Below are 24,102 nucleotides of genomic sequence, written 5' to 3'. Positions count from 1 at the left end.
ATCAATGGATTTTTTCCCGCTCCCGTTAGGATCCTCTTCAGCCTCAGATCCACATCCCATATCTTAGCACCCGGCAGACAGCACACCATTCTGTTCTCTGGATCAGCTCTGATTACAGGCCTGTCTGTCCTTCTCAGTAAGGAGTCCTCAGTCACGTAGACCTGCCTTTTCCTGGTGATGGTGCGATTCTCTAGTCTATCCCCTGTTCCTTCTGGCTGCAAGTCCTCTTGATTCCTATTCTCCCTTGCAATCTTCTGCAACCCATCCTGTATCCTCCTGGGGCTGATTTTTGGTGGTGTTACCTCCATTGACTCTTCCCCGCATCCTATAGGACTAGCTGCTTGTCTCTTCTTCCTTGCCCTCTCACCTTCAGTGGCCACCTGCTGTGCCCTTTCTTCATTTTCCAACTCTGCAAACTTGTTCCTGAGCTCTATTTCTCCTTCACTGGCTCACCTTTTCCTCTGCCTGGTTCTTTTAGTCACATGCTTCCAATGTCCACTTTCCTCACTCAGCAGTCTCCCCTCAGAGTTCTTTGGTCCTGCTTCCATCTGCAAGTCTGAGCTTTTACCTTCAGCCTCCTTGTGTCTTTGCTCCATCATCTGCTCGAACCCCCTTCTAAACTCAACCAGAGTTTCCACCTGCATCTCCAATCCTTGGATCTTTTCTTTCATCAGCTCTATCAGGCGGCACTTCATGCAGATGAAACTCTTTATTCAGGTACCCCCTCCAGGATCATGTACATGCAGCTTCCACATCCAGTCATCTTCATTGTGTCTTCCACTGCTTGGGTCACTACCACTGCTGCCTCTGTATCTGTCATAGCTTTCCCACCTAAATCCTGTAAGTCCGAGAAACATAAACCAAACCAAAACACCACCACCCACAGCAAAACAAACCCCCAGTGAGCACAAAAACACAGCACTACAGACTCCCTTCACTAGCCTGTCTGTTCCTCTGCCTGTTTCTCTTAGTCTTCCCCCAAACTCCCACCCTGAGTCCCCTGTTTACAGCTCTGTTTGCTGGCTCCTTTGCTGCTGCAGCTGTCTGTGTCACTTGTGTGACTTTGGAAGTCACTTAGTCTCTGCCTCCATTTTGTTATCTGTAAAATGAGGATAGTGATGTTTAGCTGTCTTTGTAAAGCAATGAGAGAGTTATGGATTAACAGCATTATATTAATCCTAAATATTATTCTGTTGCACAACTTCTCTCCTCATTCATCACTTATAGGTAATGCCACCCACCTGTGGAATTCAGAGATGGTCCGTTGATGGAGGCCCCAGAACTAAACCCACTCTTCAGCTCACACCATCAGATTTTCTGTCTCACAGGGATAGAACAAATTAGCAGTTCAGTTTCTGCTAACCTTCTTGTTTTGTAACATTAATTTGTATTTTTTTGTGTGTGTGGTAGTAACTTACTTCATTTCCCTCTCCTGAGGCAAGGAATCATTGGAGTAGTGGGGCTCTAACCAGTACTGGATTTACCGTGGCGCCATAGCACCAGGCCCAAGCTCAGAAAGGGGCCCGTAACACTTGCTTCATCCCCTCTGCAGAAACGGAGCCTCAGCGCAGCCTGGATCCAGCATGGGAGCTGAGACCCCATGGGGCCCTGGGAGATGTAGCTTCTTGGCCAGCTCCCTGGCTAGAGAGCCTGCCCTGGAGCACGGAAGGAACTACATTTCCCAGCATTCCCTTGACCACTATCAGCAGGAAAGGGAGGGGGGAGAGCTGAGAGATTCCATGCGGTGCAGCTTGCTGTGAATGGAGAACTGGCTGCTAGAAGGAGGTGGCAGTGTGAATGGGGAGCAAGTATGCCCAAGGAGTAGAAGGCTTTGGCCCAGATAGCACCCTCAAAAGACTTCCCTAGACTGGCTTAGGGATGCTGGTGTGACCTTGCCTGGCTTCCCCAAAAGAAGGAACTGGGTGGACTAAATGGACAGTGCACCCCTCTATCTGAAGCCTAGCAAGGGAGGTATGTGGATCCCGCTAGAAGTTAAAATGAAAAGTAAGGGAGGGGTGGCTCTACTAGAGAACCTGGGCAGCTTCAGATACAGTACAGGAGGATTTCCACTTCTGAGCCATGAAAATAGACATTGACTTTTTCCTTTCCAGATGTATCTAATATTCAGAAAGGGAATCTAGCACGTGCCTTCCAGATTTGAACACCCTCAAAATTCAGGAGTGCTCAAGCTCAATTTGGGCAACTATTACTTCATTTCTCCCAAATCAAATATGCTGATCCACTGTAATTTGCTGTAGAAAAAGTAGGATAAAATTGAGCAACAAATGCTGGGGTCTTCCCAGTGCTAACTAGGACTGGAATTGCTATTTTCAACAGCCATTACCATTTTTTTTTTTTTTTTTAGTTTTGTTTGTTTAAAAGGAAAAGGGTGATATTGCACTGGCAAATTTCCCATAGAAACAAAGAATGGAACAAAAGAATAATAAAGGCACCTCAACTTTTCCTCATTTATGTAGGTCAGTCTTATAATATGGATCCAGACATCTTCCAATCATACAAGCTGAAAATTGTTCCACTTTACTGCAGTTCTGTAACCATGCGGAAACCAGTCCTGTCTGTTCTGTGCACATCTAAATTCTTACTGAATTCAGAAGTGCCTTGCCTTTGTGACCATACTGCCTGATATTTTCAGCCCATTTTAACTAATGTTAAACTAAAATGTTGCATTTAAAAAATTTCATAAATGTTGGGAACCTAAGATTGGTGAAGCAGTAGCTCCGCCATTGAAATACAGCCACAGCTTCAGAAGAGGACTTGCTACCAGGAGATCCCCGGCACCACCAAAATGTGGACACACTGCACAGCAATTTCAAAGCCTCAGCTATAGCCATTCAGTCCAAAAGTTTTTCCTGTACTTCATTAAATAGAGCCTATTGCATGACAAATATATGGCTCATCGTGTGGGGTCTGATCCTTGCTTGAAGTGAGATGTCTAGAGTTCTGTCTTGATCAGACTAATTTGAGACAAGATCAGTGGGCTCAGAATTCTGTCTACAAGGAATCACACCCAGCAATACCAATCAATCATCATAAGTAGATACTTTACGCATCTAAATTTGCAGGCAAAGATCTGTTCTGGGAAACATTAGAGAATTAGCAGTTGAGATTGCTGAGGTGCCTTGATAGTCACTTTCAAAGCGAGCATAGCTATACATTGGTTGCTGCCAGCACCAAGACTATCAAAGAAACTGTTTCCCTAGCAAAGAGAAGAATCTGAAGCAGAAGCTTCTAGGGAATTATTTTCCCAAACCAACAAAATCCTCAGGCTGACAAAAACAAAATCATCCTTTTTGTGTACAAGACTTTTCCTTTGAATCGACCCTCTAAATGCATTCTACAGTTAGTAGAAACAGCAAGGCTCCACTCACAAGTTACATATCTATATCCATTCAGGGACCACATCCCAAAAAGTGCCCTCTCCAAAGAAACAGATTCATTCATAACTGGCCAGATGCTGGAAGGGGTTCATATCTACCAGCTGTTCAAAATCAGGAAGAACTGTTTGAACCCAGTGCAAAGAATTACTCACCTACGGGGCAATATAGGCATGATTCTTTCCATAATTTTACCACCATAGTAAAGGTATACAGAGATCCAACCCTTCATCACATTAGTCACCTGCTGGCAGTGATCATCCATATCTAATTATCTCCAGTTCTAACATTGCTGGTGCCATGCAGCAGTACCATCTCTTAAATGGTGTTTCTCAAAATCTGCCTCCTGAAATTCCTTATGAGGACAGAGAACCACACGCATGATCCAGTACAGAATTAGAAATTATTCTCATAGTTTCATAGATTCTAAGGCCAGAAATGACAATTTGGCTAATCTATTCTGTTCTTACCTCATATATTACACAGGTCATAGAATTTCCCTGAAATAATTCCTGTTTGAACTAGAACATTTCTTTGAGGAAAATATCTAATCTTGATTTAAAAATTGCCAGTGATAGCGTATGCACTATGACTCTTGGTATATTGTTCCTGTGATTGATTACCCTCACTATTAAAAATGTGTGTCTTGTTTTCAGACTGAATTTGTGTAGCTTCAACTTCTAGCCATTGGCTCTTGTGATACCTTTGTCTGCTAGACTGAAGAGCCAGTTATCAAATTTGTACACCATGTAGATGCTTATAAACTCTGATGAAGTCACTCCTTAATATTTTCTTTATTAAGCTGAATAGATTGATCTCCTTGAGTCTGTCACTCTTGGGCATATTAACTAATCCTTTAGTCATTCTCATGGCTTTTCTCAGATCACACCTGTATGTCCCTTTGTGGGCAGATAAGTACAAACATGCTGAAAGCCAACCCATGTTCACTTTAAACTCCTGTATAATGTCTATGGATGCCAGCGTCACAGTGTGGAGAGCATAGTGAGGGCTGGTCTACACTGAAAACTTATCTGCATAGTTACATCTTTAAGGGGTATGAAAAATCCACGTAGCTATGTCAGGCTAACCCCTGTTAGTTGAGATGTTTCTTACCTGATCATTTTCTGCTAGCATGCTCTGACCTCATTCAGCCTACCCTTGTAGTTTGGAAAATATAGTTGAACAAATTGAATTTTTTTTCTAAAGATGACATGAACACAATTGCCTAAAGGTTAATTAATACAGTGTATCACGTTGTTGTCTTAACACTAAGAATTGGTTGCTTGAGAGTTAATACAGCTTTGAAGAACTCTCTCTTGGTGGCCTGACCTGAAAAGTGGGACTCTAGTTCTGGAGCCTCCAGCAACAGTGTTGGACTGCCTCCTGATTCCACAGATGGAGGCATTACCTATGAATGAGGAGAGAAGCTCCTTACAGAATTATCAGGTAAGAAATTTCTCATTATGGTTATGACAAATTATCCTACCAGTGCAGGATTATTCACTCCAATATATTTTCTAGTACACCACTACCCCGATATAACGCGACCCGATATAACATGAATTCGGACATAACGCGGTAAAGCAGTGCTCCCGGGGGGGCGGAGCTGCGCACTCCGGTATATCAAAGCAAGTTCAATATAATGCAGTTTCACTTATAACGTGATAAGATTTTTTTGGCTCCCAAGGACAGCATTATATCGAGGTAGAGGTGTATGTTGTCCAGTCTAGTTTTAAAAATCTCCGGGGATATGGTGTCCATTACTTCATAGGGGAGAATGTACTACATCATAGGCCTTGTTTGCATGAGAAAGTTGCATTATGTAATTAAGAGGTCTGAATCCACACTGCTGTGTGTGCACCAATTTCAGCTACTTTGCCTGTAAAGCACTGTTTCCATGCTGTGCTGCTCTGTAGTGATGCGTGTGTGTTGTATTGTGGGTAGATACCTCAGCAGCAGTGTTTACTGCTGGTATGAAGTTCTCTACATTCAAAGTAACTTTCTCAGAATATTGAGGAATATGTATTAAAGCCCATAGTAATTGTGGAATTTGGAGTCAAATTCCTCACAATCCCTTCCCGCTGTGTCCAAAAAATTGCTTGGTTGGGGAATACTTGAATCTTCCATGGCTAGACTAATGTGAGTTTTTTCAAAGCCACTGAAATATGTTTGAAAAATGATCTACAAGTCTGGAAGCCAGCATTTCAGACTTCTCATGAAAAAGAAACCTTTATTGATAATACTCAAACAAAACAAAACCAACCAGAAGAACCTCTTCCCTTCAAAGGATACTGCAGGATATCCAAGGTGCTCATGATACAGGCATATACTTTTCTTATAAGCACCCTTGGACTTGTAAAGAATTGACCACATAATATATTTCTTTAAAAAGAAGAAACAGCCACTGGTCCAACTCCTGGTACTGGTGTGGAGTGTGGGATACAAGAGCTACCTTAATATGTAGCCTGTTACATGCACCATTCCAATGCTTGGTATGTCTTTTCAATAACCGATTTGTGCATTACAAGTACATACCCTCAGTTGCATTTTATAACCTGTATAACTCAGATGTCTTTTTATCTATGATAAATGTATTAAATCCTGTAAATTCCACATCTGCTCAGGGCAATGTCCAAATTGTGATGAAATGCCTTGGCCAGTGAGAGATCATGATAAACAGGATTTTGATGTGATGTGTGTTTTTACCATATGTTTCCAGCTGCTTTCATGCCATTTTGTGCCTGGCCACATGATGTTTGTGAGAGGTGGGGAGCCTAACCAGTGTCAGGATGTAGTGGATAATGGGATGAGGATGGTTGTTTTTGTTTGCTTTGTTTTAGAGACCAATCTATTGGGGAGGGGAAAGAATGGAGGCAGGGAAAATAGGGATATTTCTGCCCTTTCCTGTAGCTAAATTCACCTGATTACGAAGATATGGCATTATGCAGTCAGCATCTAGAAGGTGGTGCCTGGGACTCATCAAAACCCAGGCCAATGGGGCATATTGATTAAAATGACATTTACAAGATGAGTTCCCCTCATCAGCATTGTCTGTTGCTGCTGAGCTGTCTAATGTCTCAAGGAAGCCCTAGTTATTTAGGGGACTTGGCATCCTCTCTGGTCCAGGGATGTTCAGACCCCTACCATTTTGGCTTGCTTGCAGCCCCCAATGAGACTGTGGAGTATAAGCAGGGATTATCATATCCTGCTGTTCAGAATAGACCCATATGTAATATGAGCTGCCATACAGCTGTGTTATACAGGTTTTTATCACAGCTTCTTGTCTTTGCTTCAGCACAGGAAATTGCCCCGGGAGTAACCAAGTCCTTCATTTGTTGTGATGGCTGCAATTAAATCTTAGCGCTTTTGTAGAGAGGAGTCTGGATGTGCTCCTCTCCCAAGAGGATAAGAGAGTGTCGAACCTCTCTATGGCACTGCACAGAAACACAAACCTTAGTAGTGGCAGCAGCTTCAGGATCTGTGCTCTTGCACCAAAAAGCAAGTCCAAAATAGAGACTTTTGGACTCTCAGATGTGTCCTTTAAATAGAAGGAGGACATCTAGTCCAGATTACCGTGAAGCAGTGGAGTACAGACAGGTGCCAGACAGGTCTCTTCAGATCTGAACCAATGCAGTATCACATAGCAATGAGGAAGACTAAATTAATCAGTGTAGTTATATCAGAATGGCAGTGCAGCCATACTGCCTTTACACCAACATATCTCCGACAGAAATAGAGGTAGGTAGATTCAAAAGGAGTGGACGGGAAATGTTTCCAGTGCAACTTTTTGGTGTAAACAACCTCAGGCATTTGATGTCAGGAAGATTCTCCTACTATTTACCAACAGTGTAAGTTTTCCCTTTTTCCGTCTTTCTTATATCCTATTACTGTTAGTTATACCCCACTATGCAGCCCCAAATAATTCTGCTCTTTCCTTGGTGTTTACACCTTTCAAATAATTGTAGATGTAATTATATCACTGAGGAAGAGCAGTATACCATCACTAGGTTATTTATAAGTTTTACTTTTCTTCTCCTCTGCAGAGCACTCTGACACCATGATAGGTGTTATATAAAAACCTAAATAGCCAATTCCGTAGCAGGATTATATTCTGTCAGTACTGACAGCTGCAGTGTATTCGCTTTCCTTAGATAATTTTCTGAGCTAAGAAGCATGAAATGAAGTTTTTGACTTCTGATCTTAATTTCTCCAAATTGAGAGTTTCGTAACTAATATGTCTGTCTCACAGAAGAAATGAAGGTCATTTGAAGTCACAAGTTCTCTATAATGGATTTTAGGTGAGAAAATTCCGTATGGTGAGTGTACCACAGATGGTGGCAGTGTTGATAGGTGATGGAAAGGCTGGCAGTCAGATTGAGGTGGTTTTTCCTGTATTCAGTAGCCAATAATGAATGAGTGTGTCAGATTTCAAGAGCGTATCTCACTGGGGATATGGAAATTAACCACAAGTCATTCATTTACCTTGGTTCGAACACCTACATTCCACTGACAATTATACAATAGAATATATCTATTCTAGGCTCCTCCTTGTAAATCAAACTTTCATCCACATTTGAGTACTGAGTGTTAACATGGGCTAATTCAGTGTGTCTAATCAGAATAAATTGGTTGTCTTTTTATCTAATCTGTTCACTCTTTAGGAAAAAGTGGACTCCCAGCATGCTCATGGATTGCAGGAGCTGGAATTTATCCGGGGACATAGTGACACAGAAGCAGCAAGACTGTGTGTAGACCAGTGGCTAAAAATGCCAGGTATTTAATTAGAAAGGGTGGGAATTTAAAATATGGCACTCACAACTGTTGAACAATGAATACTCATAAGAGCAGTGAATATTGCTCCAGTAAAATGAAGTCAAAGAACTATCGGCAACATGTGTTTTACACCACTTTTATTTCAGCCAATATTGGTTTCTAAATGTTATATTACACAGTAAATCACCCAGTTATTGCATTAACAATGTCAGCAATGAACAGATACATGACTCCCCAGAGATCCTCCAATACCAATTTTGTGCAGTGTGGCATTTAAAATTTCTCTTACAGTGGTTGCTGTAAGAATTCTCTCAAATGCTTTTGCAGCCAGTTAACTTTAATATGTTCCCAGTGGTAAGAATACTGCGGTAACATAGCTACTTGCAAAGGCAGAATGGTTGCATGGAAAACTTTATATTGTGTGATTGTCACTAGTAGGAGACCCAATAGGGAAATATTTGTCTCTATATAAATGTAAGTGTTGGTAAGTACACTTCAGACACAAGGAAGTTCAAAGGAGATTTCAAAGAGCAACGCTACTAAATCATATGGTGTAGATTGAATAGAGGTTAGCTTTATGCAGTGTAGAAATAACATTTTTCTCATAACAATTGAAAAATGTAAAACTAATCTTCTAAGTAGTGGGATTAGGAAAACCTTAAAGAGATCAAACTTCCTCTTGTGCAGCTTGACTAGTTTATATTGTATTGCCAGTATAATCTGGGCCTTGGATATTTGATTTAAAAAAAGAAAAGTCGTCTGAAATATAATCAAAATTGTATGTACTTACGTATTTTGCTCTACAATCTAGGTCTCAAACCAGGCACCATTAACATGGGAAGAAAAGCTGTGCCCCACAGAACCGGCCAAACACCAATCAACAGCAATCCCATTTTATGTCCTGTAATGCACTGCAACAGAAAGTTTGATAATGGTCATCTTCTGTTAGGTCACCTGAAAAGGTAAGGACATTAATCATAGATCAGAATAAAGAACACCACTGACCCGTCTTAATTCTAGGGCACTGTGCTTTACGTTGCATCAAATTTCTGTCGTCCTGCCCTGTAATCCCAATGTTCCTTGGGGAAGGAGGATGTCAATATATTATTACAGATGTTATGCAGACTTGATCCAAGGAACTTTCCAGTACAGTAACTCCTCACTTAATGTTGTAGTTATGGTCCTGAGAAATGCTACTTTAAGTGAAACGATATTAAGCGAATCCAATTTCTCCATAAGATTTAATGTAAATGGGAGGGTTAGGTTCCAGGGAATTATTTTTTTTTTTGCCAGCCAAAAGGCATTATATACATTTTAAACAATTTGTAACTAAGCAATTTAATACTATGCTGAGGGGGGAGGGGGAGAAGAGTAGTGTGTACGTGCTGTGTGTTTACAAACATACTGTACATACAGTACATTACTACAGTTGGGAGGTGCCCCTGCCTTACCCTACACAGGCACAGCCCACTGGCACTGGAGATGAGGCAGCAAGAAGGCTGAGTGTGCTGTAGGCTAGGGGAAGCACATTGCACAGCAACGGCAGCTTTCCCTACTCTGCAAGCATCAGAGATGGGGGGGAGGGGTCAACCCTCAGCACACCCACTCTCCCCCTTCTCCCAAGCCTCCATCCTTGACCTGCCTCTTCTCCCCCCCCACCTCTTCCCCCTTTACTTCCCATGCTGTATCCTGGCTCCTCCCCTCCCTTCTAAACGCTACAAGCAAGCTGATTGCTGCTGGCAGGAGGAGCCTGCATGCGGAGTCCTCCTTCCCCCTCCCTCCTGCCTGGGGCAATCAGTTGGCTTATGGTGTTTAGGGGGCAGGAGGGAGTGCGGAGGAGCGAAGACTGGTTGCGCTGGTTCCCCTTCCCTCCCCCTAGCCTTCTGCCTAGGGCAATCAGCTGGCTTGCAGTGATGGGGAGGGAAGGGGGAGCCCGTGTGCCGAGTCCTCACTCCTCTCCCCTCCCTCCTGCCCCTGAAATGCCGCAAGCCAGCTGATTGCCATGGGCGGGGGAGAAGGGGAAAAGTGCTGATCCGCGAGGTCTGCTGGCATGCGGGAGGCACTGGGCGGGGAGAGGGGACTTAGGGAGATTGCTAGCTGTGGAGAAAGCAGGCAACCAAACAACGTAAGAATGGAGCATTGCACAACTTTAAATGAGTATGTTCCCTAATTGGTCAACAACGAAACAGTGTTACCCGGGGCGACTTAAAGTGAGGAGTTACTGTATTTCTTTCTGCAGTTGTATTAAAATTCAAAATGGGGGTTTCTTCCCCTGGTTAAGCACTTCTGTTTTTTCCCTCTCCAATTGACCATTAAAGTGAAGATACTTCCATTGTGACCACATCTTTGACAAACATTTGAATTGACATGGCCAATATTAAATGAAGCTATATATTAAAATGTCTTGTCATGTTCACTGCTTTAATGGAAAGTCAGTAGTGTTGGATTGTGGTTTTGCCTGATTCTTCAAATATTACATCACACAATAAATCTTTTCTCTCAAAACCCCCTGTTATGTTACTTACAGAGTGGGCTAATGATGTTGCTTATTTTTTCTTTTATAGGTTTGATCATTCTCCATGTGACCCAGCAATTACACTGCATGGACCTCCAACTAATGCTGTTGCCTGTGTGGTATGCTGCAAAAGATTTGTCACCTCACAGCAGTATAGTGATCACCTTTTATCTAAGGCAAGAACTTATGGATAGGTATTCACCTGACCTGAATATTATGTAGGACTTAGAAAAATTATAACTACAGACAATCTTGCATTTTAACCTACCTTTGCCTCTGATTCACTGAACCTTCCTAACTTACAGAATTTTTATTGTGATGGTGTTGCTTAGAGTTCAAATTATCCTGAAAACATTTCTGTATATATTGCCATAAAACTTAACAATTAAGTTGTGATTTTCATTTCAAGTGTGATGTAAAAATTGGTTCACCTGGCTTGAAAACTTTTTTCCTGCCCCATCTTTCCTGATGCTGACAGTACAGACTAGTGAGGGAAGGAGAAGAAGCAGACTGCTAAAAAGGAGGGAAAACAATGGAAAAGAGAAGCAACTATGGTGATTCTGACATTATCTATCCTTACTCCACTGATACCTCCATGGACCACCACTAATTGATCTTTGTATCCCACTAGATTGGGCCTTGAACTCAATTTGGTCTGCGGAAGGAAGGGAATTCCAAAGAATTCATGAGTATTAATTTTTTACTGAATGTAAGTCAATTGGCTTGTTACATGAGGAAAAACTAAGCAAGTCATTTATCCCAGTCTTTCTCCCACACTCCTTTTATTGATTTATTCATTTATTCAAATTATCTTCGCACTCAGGAGCCCTAGTCATGGATCAGGAGACTTTGTGCTAGATACTCTAAAAACAGAAAAAACACAGTCCAGCATAGTGAAGGGGGTGCGTGACTCACCAGCAGAATGAACAGTGTGAAGATGCCAAAGGTCATGTTAGTTCCACAATATTTTATTTTTTAGAAGGGGATCAGAAAAATGGAAAAGGGCAGGCAGGGAGGACAGGAGAAGTGGACATGGGCAGAATGAAGCTGAGGTGATGTGACTGTGAGGGAGGGGAGGGTTGGAGCCAAGAGCCAGTCAACACAGGGTAAAGGAAATCCAGTCAAAACCGGAGAAAGTTCTCCAAGGACCAACAGTCCTGGCTTTGGCTGATATTTGCCCCTGCCAGCTAGAAACACTGGCCATTGTTACAAAGCAGTTCTATCTTTCGCCTGGACAGCCCTTGCTCTGAAGAGTTGGGTCTTCAGCTAAATGTAACAAAATCCATGTTGATTCCATAAAGAAGATAAAGGGGCTTCTTTGGACACTTTGACAGACAGCGACTATCTTCTCTTAGACAGGTTTGTAACCTTGTCAGATTTGCTACAGACAATTCAGGGGAGTCCACGGACCGCTGCAAGGAAATGTCTTCAGCTCCTGGGACACATGACCCACATGCGAGGGAACACCTCTGTTGCTTTTTGGCTCAGAATGATCTATTCTTCTCTCAGAGATATTTTGGACAGACAGGTGACAGTTCTTCTACAGGTGAGGAACTCCCTGCATTGGTGGAAATATCAACTCAACATCTGTGCGAGTGTTCCCTTCTTCTGCCCAACTCCATCACTGACTTGAACAACAGATGCATCACTGTTGGGGTGGGGAGCTCATCTCAGTGCTCTTGTGACTTAGGTCAGATGAACAACTCAGGACATCTCCACATCAATTTGTTTGAGCTCAGGGCTGTCAGGAACAACTGCCTCCATTTCCTACATCATCATGGTGAATCAATCAGAGTCATGACGGTCAACATATCCTGTGTGTTGTGTATCAAAAACAGGGAGGAGATTGCCCTCTCTGAGCACCGAAGCTATGGAACTGGTGCATAGCTCATCAGATCCAAATTTCAGTAGTCTACCTCCAAGGCATTCAGAATAGCACAGCCAGTGTTCTCAGCAGGCACTTCTCACAGGACTACAATTGGACCTAGGCTCAAGCCCTTCAAAAAGCAGGGGGTCTTCCAGAGTTGGGTCTCTATGCAACCTCCAGGAACAAGTGTCCTCTTTTTGGCTCAGGAGAAAGTCTGAGCTGCTGTTTTTGTGGGGGATTCCTTCTGTCCTGGAAGCAGAGTGTGTTCTTTGCATTCTCTCCGACTCAGCTAGGTTGGATCTATAAGCAGAAACCAGTGTGATACCCTTACCTGCTTCACCTTTGTGTACATCCACTTCTCAAGACCACTGCTTATCACCTGTCAAAGGATGTGGGTCACGTGCTTCACCCCAATCTAGGAGTTCTCCAGCATTGGGTGTGGCTCTTTGATAGTTTGCAGGGTTAAAATCCTTTTCCTCTGAAGAAGTGCAACAAGAGTTATTGAATACTAGAAAAATGTCAGCCTGTACTACTTCCCTTCAGAAACAGGAGATTCTCCCATTGATGCTGTCATTGCCACTTCCTGCCTGGATCTATGCCTCTTTCAGTCATACTGGATTATCTGTCTGATGAATCTGAAGAAATCAGGGTTATTAGCTCAATTAAGGTCCATTTGGCTGCAATATCAGCTTTTCATCTGATATAGAGTGGTTTTCCATATTTGTTCATCCTGTATCGTGTAGGTTTGTTAAGGGTGTCAGGAATCTCCACCACCAGACTAGAGACTCCACCCTGATCTGGGACCTCAACCTGACACTCAACTACAAATGTATGGCAACATGCTCTCTACTCCATTTGTCTGTGAAGACAGCTTTTTCAATAGCCATTATGTCAGCTGTAGAGTTAGGGAGATTAGTGTCTTGATTCCAGTTTTCCACCCCCTCCTCCCTTGTACAGAATGTTTCAAGAATAATGCTGCATTATGCCTACATCCTAAATTATTACCTAAGGCTTTCTCGGAGTTCCACCTTAACCAATCTATTCATCTATCGATGTTTTTCGTGAAGCCACACAATTCTGCAGGGGTCCTGTTTTCGTACTCTGGATGTTAGAAGGGTGCTGGCCTTCTACTTGGATAAGACTAAGTAATTTTGAATGTCACCCAGGCTGTTCATCTCCTTCGCAAATAGATTCAAGGGAGCCACGATTTCTGCTCAGACACTTTCGAGATAGTTATCTTGATGTATTGCTATTTATTCTGAATCTGCCGGAGTTCTTCCTTCTCTAAGCATGATAGCACATCGTATCAAGTCACAAACAACATCCACAGCATTACTTAAGAATGTACCAAAACTTGGCCAAATTATGATCCTTCAATTTTTTTTTCTGCCATTCTAGATACCAGTTGCACAGGCATGCTTTGCTCAGGTTTGCAAGGACTGAACAGGATTTTCCTTGCTCCTCCCAGCCACCTAGAATCACTGTGATGCCAGATACAGGAACTCAAACTGGGGAGACACTCTTTCTTGTCCACTCAGTGCCCCCTGTTGCCTAGGCAGCATGCAATGGGAGCAGCTTTATGCAGATCTGGAGCGGTGAGGGAAAAGGGTTGCCTGAGCAACCTTAATTTGGTCCCCTTGTGCATTTTGATAACTCCCTTTAATTACGTGATCAGAAGCCCTGCTTCATTCAGTGCAGAGAACGGATGGTGCTCAGGGAGTAATTCTGGGTTGTGTAGTGAATGAGGTTTTTCGTAGAACTCCTTTTTCGTTTGTTGCAAAAGTTGGAAGATGTGTAGTTACTGAGGCAAGGGATTCTGGGACGAGACAGGGTGGTATTGTGGGTTTATGCAGATGCATCCTACCTGGGAGAACTGGATTTTTTTCCCCATCTCTACCACACCAAAATTTTCATAGAGTGGTCACTAATTGTGTTGTCCTTATTTTCTGAGTGACCAACATGAGATTCTGGGGCCAGTTTAGAAGAAATGCCCACAATGCCAACTAAATTAAAGGGAGCTATACCTTAAATATATGAAGTACTATAAAAATGCTAAGTAGTGAAAAATCAAGCCCTGTGCATCTCAAAGTGAGCACCCAAAATTAGTTGTAATTTCTGACAATTTTGCCTTTAATCTCTGTGCCTTAGTACCCCACTCCATCTGTGAAATGGGAATAATATCTTCCTACCTCACAAGGATTTCATGAAAGCAAATTCATTAATGTTAGTGAAACATTCATGGTTAATGAGTGCTATGGAAAAGACCATGAGGAAATCAATAATTCGGTAGTGAGTACTAGATTTGAATAGTGTGCAATAAAAATGGAACAATGAGGATGAAACAAAATTTTGTATAGCTTTCAGAGAGCATCCTCTATCCTGTGCACTGAATGTTGTAGAGGTCCGAGTGAAGGGAGGAATAATATGATCATGTAATTAGAGACTATGTTATAATGCACAATGGGGCAGGCTTAAGGTTGAATAACCAACCTTAATTCTGGTGCTTCCTAACTTTTGAATGCTTGAGTTTGCAACTGTAACTTTTTTTCACCATAGATTTTTTTTTAATATAAATCATATAATATTTACACAATAATATGACTTCACAAAAAAAGTAAAGTCAAAGCAAACTTTTAACTCATTGCCTCAAGTTTCCATTGAATTCATAATCTCACCTGGACTGCAGTATGGAGACTATAACTCTGTTCAAAGTTTTTTAGAAAGTTTAATAAAAGTATAAAGAATCTCTAATATGCATTAAAATATGTGTGTTTATTAAATGCAAAATAAATATTTTTATAATTAGGTTGATTCTTTTACTAACCAGATTAGTTTTATTTTTCAGATAAATGAAAAAGATGATGGGCATAAAAGAAATCTTCTTCCACAGCTTATTCAGTGCTTTGCATGTCCATACTGCTTCCTCCTTTTCAGCATAAGAGATGAATGCCTGCAGCATATGTCTGGAAAGAATCACTTCCTTCAGGTTTTTAAATTGAGTGGTATGTTGTAATTTGAATGTAGCATCTTTTTTAGGTCTTTTTGATAATGCATCTATGCCATGTGAGCGATTGTGTTTTCAGCTTTGAATTAAAGAAAAAACATTTATTTCTTTCAATATGTCTGAAATTGAGGAAAAGATACACAAACTGTGTAGATTTACCAGGTTATCTTCATTTGAGATTAATGTTTTGTTAATATGTTGTTCTATTCTGATAGAGATTGTATAAAAAGGCCTAGAATTCCGTATTTCTGTGTCTCTCCCTGATTTTCATATCAAATTTGCTCCATTTTAAATACAATTTTTTTTTTTCTAACCAGCAGACCTTCCAAAATAAGGCTGGGCTCTAAAAGTCAAGCTGGATTTTGTCCTAGTCACACACCACCAGTAACAAAGTTTAGCAGGCCATATCAGACCCTCAGTGATATCTGTGAAACTCCATTGTCTTAGGTATGCTTGCAGAGGTGTAAAGATTGGAACTTAGGCATCAGTTATGTTGATGCACAAGAAATGATTCGGTTATCCATTCAATGTGTCCAAGTTCTAACACAAGGAATAAGAAGTAAGCACTTATTTTGTGACAAAATAAATGAATAAGAATCTGAATATACGAATGGAGAGTTGACTAGTTGAATAAGAAGTCACCATATTAATATAGCTATTTTTCATGGTAGAACTGCACTTTAAGGTTCATATGGTCATAAGGAATCCATTGTGATTTGGTACAGTCACCTGTTTCATAATCTTACCACTCAACAATGAAGCTGTTGACTGACTCATGATATGTATTCTAAATCTAACGGGCCTGTGTGAGGCCCATGAGAGCTGCAGCTGTTTATCACCTCTGAAAATCAGGCCTCCCGTCTTCAAATTTGTTTTTTTACTGTTCTTTAACTGCCATGAAAAGACCAATAATGTAAAGAGGAGACAATATCCTTCATCAGATACAATCCAACTTTAAATATTTAAATACATAAATGCTTGACTACTCAGCTTCTTTCTTTGAATTTATATATCTTTGTAGTTAATAATAGCAATATTGGCCTCCATGTCAGGCAGTTAATGCTTCTGGACCTGGCCTCAGCTGCCAGAAAATGCTCTTCTCACTGGTTGTTACTACTTAAATATATGAAAGGTGAACTGCAAGGGGAAAAACGATCGCCTTTGTTGCCTCTTTGATGTATGAAAATCTTTGTGGCCATCATTATAAACTATTCCTATTCGTTTTATATTAGAAACTATTATTTTCATTCTGTACGCTGGCAACATGTTAGACTTTGTGCTCATATTCACCAATCCTCCTGCCCCATAATGTTTAAAATCTAAGAAGGAAGTACTATGAAAGATGGGAGAGATGGAGGCAATCAAAACATGTAAAAGCTTGTTAAATGTATTATGGCGTATTTTTTTCCCTACACATTATATACCTTTTTTTTGTTAAAATGCATTAATAAGGGCAGGAGGGGAGTTGATAAGGTCCTTGATGAGAGCAGCAAGAAGCTTGAATTTGAAAAGGGTTGGAGAGGGAGCAAGTGGTGGAATTTAAATGGGATGAGGTGACATGGTCATAATGATTGGCAAGGAACGTATTGTTAATAGCTGTGTTCTAAGAGATAAAATACTACATGTTGACTTTGAAATATGTGGCTTCATTTTATACCATCTCATATTGCAGATGAAAGTGGAACACCGCTTCCTTTATCTTTCCCATCATATGCAAAGAAACTTCTTATAGCTTTATGTAAAGAGGTCCCATTCCAAGTGAAGTGCACGTCCTGCCACCAGAAGTTACGTTCGCATATGGAGCTAACAGCTCACTTCAGGTTTGTGAGAGTCTATTGTCTATATACAATGAACTTGACTGCATAGATATGTATTGTTTCTCTGAGGTTTTTAAATATCTAGTAACCCAGTACAGTAGTTAGGCATCAAACTCCTCACAAATTCCACCTTTTTCCTCATTTTCCCCAGATAATTGAATGGGATGATGGTGGATTGTGTTTCAGTCACTGCTAATGCCTGGGGTGATGCAGGGAATACCATAGGGCCATTAAAATGTTATAAGTATTTGAGGTTGTGATTCTAATAGTTTTAGATCTGGAAAACACATACTGTATTTTTAAATGGGTCACAGGCTAACTGTTATGTACAATTTAAATTAAAATCATAGTAAGATTGTGGCACTATATATAAGTGCTTCACTGAGTAATATGTGTTCCCAGCCAGAGAGCATACGCAAGATACAGGTACAAGATGGGACAGTCTTTCAAGAAAGGAGACTCAAAAGAGGGTTATTGGTAAGGGAGAAGTAGAAAGGAAGTGTTCCTGGAAAAGTCGGTTTTAAGGAGGGGACTTGTTTGACAGCAAATGGAAGGCTGTTCGAAACACAGAGGGTGGCATAGCTGAAGTCATGAAGGAGGGCAAGGGAGCCATAAGAGAGGATTTGAAAGAGCGTAAGGGACACATGGAGCAACTGGAGGAAAGGAGAACAGTGATGTAAGTGAGAGCACGACTGTACAGGACCTTGGTGGTGGGGAGGAGATGGTGCTTGAATGTAGGTTAGAAGAGGAGAAGCTAACAAGAGGATTCTGTGTGGGAAGACATGTAAGAGGGTCAGAATTACTTAAAAGGAAAGATTTTAGCTGAGGCGTTTTGGATACATTATGAGAGAGAATGTTCAGAAAAAGAAAGGCCTGAAAGGTTACAGTAGTCCAAGTGAGAGAGAGAATAAGGCGAACAGGAGTCTAGTAGTATGTAGAATGGAGTTTGGTGCATCTTCTACAGTCCAAACCAGGGGTGGGCAAACTACAGCCCACAGGCCGGATCTAGGCTGTCAGGGCTTTTGATCCGGCCTGTGGGATTGCCATGCCCATGGCACTGTAGGCCCTGTGCCGCTCCCAGAAGCAGCTGAAAGCACATCCCTGCAGCCCTGGAGAACCACGGCCAATGGGAGCTTTGGGGGAGGTACCTACATGTGAGGGGCAAAGCGCAGAGCCTTCTTGCCGCGCCCCCCCCCCCCACCATTCCCACCAGGGGCCACAGGAACGTGATGCTGGCCGCTTCTCGGAGCGGCACGGGGCCAGGGCAGACAGGGAGCCTGTCTTAGTTCCGCTACTGCCCTGGAGCCACTCCAGGTAAGCGGTGCCGGGCTGGAGCCTGCACCTCAAACCACTCCAGCACCCTGCACCCCAACCCCCTGCCACACCCTGTACCCCTCCTGCACCCCAACCCCCTGCCCTGAGCCCCCTCCTGCACTGTGCACCCCCTCCTGCACCCCAACCCTCTGCCCTGAGCCTCCTCATACACCCTGCACCCCTCCTCTGCCCCAAGCCCTCGCACTGAGCCCCTTCCTGCACACTGCACCCCCCCCACACCCCGCATTCCCTCCTGCAACCAAACCCCCTGCCCTGGCCCTACGTTCATGGCCCTGCATGCAATTTCCCCACCTAGATGTGGCCCTTGGGCCAAAAAGTTTGTCCACCCTGGTCTAAACAGCTGTCTTGCTGCAGGAGTTCTTAGAAATGTCCTAACCCTTCACTACGGAGTCTACAGTCTGTCTTCTATCCCTCCCGACACCCACAAAGTTATCTCACAAAAATGGGTTTTTAGCCCACAGTAAGACTTGTCTTTGCCACCACTGCCTAGTATTGAGTGCTATTCATGCTGCTCATACAGCTGGATCAGTTGAATTCCGTGGCTGATGTACTGCTTCCTTTTCCGAGGGTTAATCAGAAAAAGGAGAATATGGGTCACTTATGTAAAAATAGCAATGCACAAACTGGCCTAACAGTCATGGAGCTTCTGGGGAGAGGAGAGCTGTGTGGAATTCCCACCCTATAAATCTAAAGTGGGTATAGTTTAGGGAGATGATCCCACCACTTCCTCCTGCCAGGCAATGAGATGGTATTATTATTCATTTCCCCACTCCAAATTCCTCTCACTTCCAGAAGAAGCTAGAGTGGGAAAAGACCCTTCCAACATAGCATTCAGGAGAAAGGATTTGCCCCCAAGCAGTAGCAAGGAGAGCGAAACTCTCATAATCAAGTGAGTTATTCTATCCCAGACAAGCTGCCATCCCTCTTCAGTTTACCAAACATTCACCTCCAACAAAATGAGAAGCATACTTAACCCAGTGCCACTGAATGCAAGTGACTCTCCTTTGAGCTTGAGTCTTTCCCCTCCTACTGTGGGCCTAAGCTCCCCTGGCGTGGATACAAGAGAGAGTATGCCATTCTCAAGCCTATTGAGGCATTAAAAATGTATAATGAGATGCTTTTAAAGTACCCACTAGATGTAGAATATTCAGTGGGCATCTTTCTCTATGTACCATGTGACAGGTTGGATCACAGAAACCCACTTGGAAGCTGCCACCCGATGTGCCCAGACTACTTCTACCCCTGCTTTCCCTGCCAGCTCAGGACACCAGTACCCTGTCTTGCTGAGCTAGACACTCCCCGTCTACTCCAACAAAGACCCAACTTGCCCCAAAGCTGCAGATTTACCCGAAAGGAGCTAACAGAAGTGTTCCTGTCTTTAACACTCAGATACCCAACTCCCAGTGGGGTCTAAACCCAAATAAATCCATTTTACCCTGTATAAAGCTTATAGAGCTTATAGAGGGTAAACTCATAAATTGTTCACCCTCTATAACACTGATAGAGATGCACAGTTGTTTGCTCCCCCAGGTATTAACACATACTCTGAGTTAATAAGTAAAAAGTGATTTTATTAAATACAGAAAGTAGGATTTAAGTGGTTCCAAGTAGTAACAGACAGAACAAACTAAGTCACCAAGCAAAATAAAATAAAATGCGCAAATTTATGTCTAATCAAACTGAATACAGATAAGATCCTCACCAGTTCCAGAATGCTCACTTTTACAGACTAATCTCCTTTTAGCCTAGGTCCAGCAATCAGTCACACCCCTTGCAGTCAGTGCCCTTTGTTCCAGTTTCTTCCAAGTATCCTGGGGGGTGGAGAGGCTCCTTCTTTAGCCAGATCAAGACCAAATGGAGAGGTCTCCCAGGGGTTTAAATAGACTTTCTCTTGTGGGTGGAGACCCTCTCCTCACTCCTATGCAAAGTCCAGCTCTAAGATGGAGTTTAGGAGTCACCTGGGCAAGTCACATGTCCATGCATGACTCACATTTTTTATAGGTAACATCCATTGTTTACATGCTACCTTGAATGTCCTCAAGTAGACTTCTTATGTGGATTGGAATATTCCAAGATCCATTGTTCTCTAAGTGTGTCTTGCTTAGGTACATAATTTCAACATTCCTTTCTCCAGGAACTGACCAAATGCTCTACTAAGGTTATTTAGAAATCAAGCCGGTACACAGCCAACATTCATAACTTTGAATACAAAAATGATACATGCATAGAAATAGGATTAATACGTTCTGTTGATCATAACCTTCGAGATTTATGCTACATATGCCATGTAATATAATACTTTCTAAAAAAGCATATTTTCATAAAACCTTATGGGATGGTATCACATACCACACCTACCACAGCTTAGTACTGATGTAATATAAACGGTAAATTATATCAGTTTTTTAAGTCTGGGGGAACTTATCTGGAATGAGCACTTCATTTTCTATAATGTGTAGTGACTTTTACAAAAAATAACTGGTAGGCATTGTACAGTTTGATGAGCAACTGGGCCTGTTAATATGCATTTAAAAAGAGCAGTATTTCCCTGTGCAGTGTAGTTGTATCTGTGCCATTTCCAGGATATTAGAGAGACTAGATATGTGAGGTAATATCTTTTATTGGAGCAGCTGCTGTTGGTGATCGAGACAAGCTTTTGAGCTACACAGAGCTCTTCTTCAGGTCCGGGAAAGGTATTCCCAGCGTCATCCTCAAAGGAAACCTACACAATGCTTTCAAAAGATGAGTCTTGGAGCTTAAATTCATTACTTTGCTAGACACTAAAAATCATGGACTGAAGAGAGACACTGGATTTATGGCTTATTACAAGCAATCTGTAACCCACTAACCCCTACTTTTATGTTATGACTGCGGAGATGTTAACAGGCCACTCTTCTGTGAATGGTCCCTTAGAACAGTAGTTCTCAGCCGGGTGTATGTGTACCCCTGGAGGTATGCAGAGGTCTTCCAGTGGGTACATCAACTCATCTAGATATTTGCCTAGTTTTACAACAGGATACATAAAAAGTACTGGCAAAGTCTGTAAAAACTAAAATTTCATACAGGTAATGAATTGTTTATACTGCTTTTTATACTTATATGCTGAAATATAAGTACCATATTTATATTCAGATTGATTTATTTTATAATTATATGGTAAAATGAGAAAGTAAGCAATTTGTCAGTAATAGTGTGCTATGACACTTTTGCATTCTTATATCTGATTTTGTAAGTCAGTAGTTTTTAAGTGAGGTGAAACTTGGGGGTATGCAAGACAAATCAGACTCCTGAAAGGGGTACAGTAGTCTTGAAAGGTTGAGAACCACTGCCTTAGCATATGAGCTAACTGGGTATGCTAAACAATCTGTTCCACCTTACATTTTGCTGTGAAACTGAGAGTACCTTTCCCAGACCTGAGGAAGAGCTCTGTGTGGCTCAAAAGTTTCTCTCTCGCCAACATAGGTTGGTCCAATAAAAGATATTACCTCACCCACTCTCTAGTATTTCCTTAGTAATTTATGTAGTTAGTGGAGCGAGATGTCTGTTTAGTGTTTTAAAGGATCACTTTGTAGGTATATTTGTAAAGTTTGGAATATTTAAACCTGTGAATGTGTCATTTTTATATCCAATTTAGAACTCGTTGTCGTAATGCTGGTCCTGTATCACTGTCGGAAAAGAGCATCTCCCAGGTTGCAGAAATATTTAAAGCAAAAGGTCACTGTCAAAACTGTGACAAACTCTTTGTAGATGAAAGCCAGATCAACCAGCATAGCCACGCAACTCAACACAAAGTTAAAATTATTACTACAATGGAAGCGTCCATCTTGATGTTTTGCCATATTAATGAAAGAAATAAAAACCCATCTCAGTTGAGGCAGATTATAAATCAGTCAAGATCTTCACTCCTTAAGAGACCATTGACTTTGAGTGAGCCTGTCTGTAAAAATGAGTCTGCCATTTCAAAACGGAAAAAAGATTTAGAAGAAACAAATCAAGAGTCTGGAGTAAGCCTACATCAAGACAATACAGGCAAAATAAAAGCCTGGTTCTGTGAATGCCTTCTGAAGTTTTCTACTGAAGAGTCAGTTGAAAAGCACATTTTGTCAGCAAATAGAATCTGTCACAAGTGTGGTGTATGTGGGAAGCTTGCTGAAAACTCAAGCATCATCCGTCTGCATATGAGTCGGTTCCACGGAGGAGCACACTTAACTAACTTCCTTTTCTGGTGCCGGGCATGCAGTACAGACCTACTCAGAGAAGAGAACATTATGGCACATGTGACCGAATTTCATGGTGGACATTCTTACTATTATGAACAGGAAACTCTAGAGAATGAGCCTATGGCATCCTCTTCTGACACACTGCGCAATATGTCTATTAAATGGAAAGAGCGTCTTCCTAGCCCTGTGGATCAGTCCCTTGAGAGAAGTCCTATTTTAGGAAAATGGCAATGCTGCATTTGTGAGGAAATGTTTGAGTCTGAAGACAGTGTTAAACAACATTGTATGTCTTTAGGAAGCCATCAGTTTCACAGGTATTGCTGTGGCTTGTGCAAAAAGCATTTTCACAAAGTGGAAACACTATACCGACACTGCCAAGAGCAGCACAGTCATGAGATACAGGTTAAATATTTTTGTGGCCTTTGTGGTGATCTCTTTTTCGATGTTGAGGAAGAATTTCTAATCCACTATAAGAGTTTCCATAGCACAGATTACATATATGTGTCTGAAGAGTCAATAAAAAATAAAGACGACATTACACTATTAGAAAAAGGTGACTTTCTAACCTGTGGCTGCCGGGAAGAGTACATCTCCAGAATAAACAGAAAGGAAGATCACCGGAACTGTCAGAAAACCCTACTGGAAAAAGGCAATCTGTGGTTTCGCTGCTGCTTCTGTTCAGCAACGGCACAGAATTTCACAGACTTGAATGACCATCTCAGCAAAAGTCACACCCCAAGGAAAAGCCATGAAGAGATGTATGTTGTGAGATGTGGTGCATGCAACAAAAATTTCCACGATATTGTGAGTGCTCATCAACACTATCATGATAAACACTGCTTCTTGCAAAAGCCTGATATAACACATTTCAGATCAGAATCAGAAAGCAAAGTCTTCAGCTTTACAGCCAGTGGTGCTTGCGTGAACAAGAAGCCTGATAAACTAAAGTTTCCAGCAAATGTAACTAAAGTTCAAAAAAAGTCAGAATCTCTTTCTCTAAAGAGAGAAGAAGATAGAAGGAAAGAAAGAAGTGAGAATAAAGCATGTTCTGAAGAGCATGGTGAAGAAGGTATGTAGAAATTATGGCTTTAGTTTGTTCTTTAATGCACAATAGGAAAATACGGTTGTAATATGCTCATAAAGAAATTATTCAACGGAACATGTCAATATACCATG

The 24,102-nt window shown here is 41.7% G+C and overlaps 1 protein-coding gene across 7 annotated transcripts in view; it reads left to right on the top strand.

Annotated features, from left to right (window-relative positions):
* The window catches only part of LOC127049613 (E3 SUMO-protein ligase ZNF451-like), an 81,997-nt gene that overhangs the window by 27,160 nt on the left and 30,735 nt on the right, over positions 1 to 24,102 (top strand). For 6 of the 7 annotated variants that reach the window (XM_050950694.1, XM_050950690.1, XM_050950687.1 and 3 more), the window contains 6 exons: positions 8,057 to 8,168; positions 8,980 to 9,130; positions 10,733 to 10,859; positions 15,396 to 15,552; positions 17,227 to 17,374; positions 22,341 to 23,995. In XM_050950694.1, coding sequence (XP_050806651.1) covers positions 8,057 to 8,168; positions 8,980 to 9,130; positions 10,733 to 10,859; positions 15,396 to 15,552; positions 17,227 to 17,374; positions 22,341 to 23,995 — 2,350 coding nt within the window. Of the gene's footprint in view, positions 1 to 4,557; positions 4,842 to 8,056; positions 8,169 to 8,979; positions 9,131 to 10,732; positions 10,860 to 15,395; positions 15,553 to 17,226; positions 17,375 to 22,340; positions 23,996 to 24,102 lie in introns of those variants that run through there. The other variant, XM_050950693.1, reaches the window with a different exon arrangement.

This window comes from Gopherus flavomarginatus, chromosome 4 (assembly GCF_025201925.1).
Source record: "Gopherus flavomarginatus isolate rGopFla2 chromosome 4, rGopFla2.mat.asm, whole genome shotgun sequence".
Taxonomy (NCBI): domain Eukaryota; kingdom Metazoa; phylum Chordata; order Testudines; family Testudinidae; genus Gopherus; species Gopherus flavomarginatus.
The sequence above is the reverse complement of the archived record's forward strand: the minus strand, read 5'-3'. Positions and strand labels throughout refer to the sequence as shown.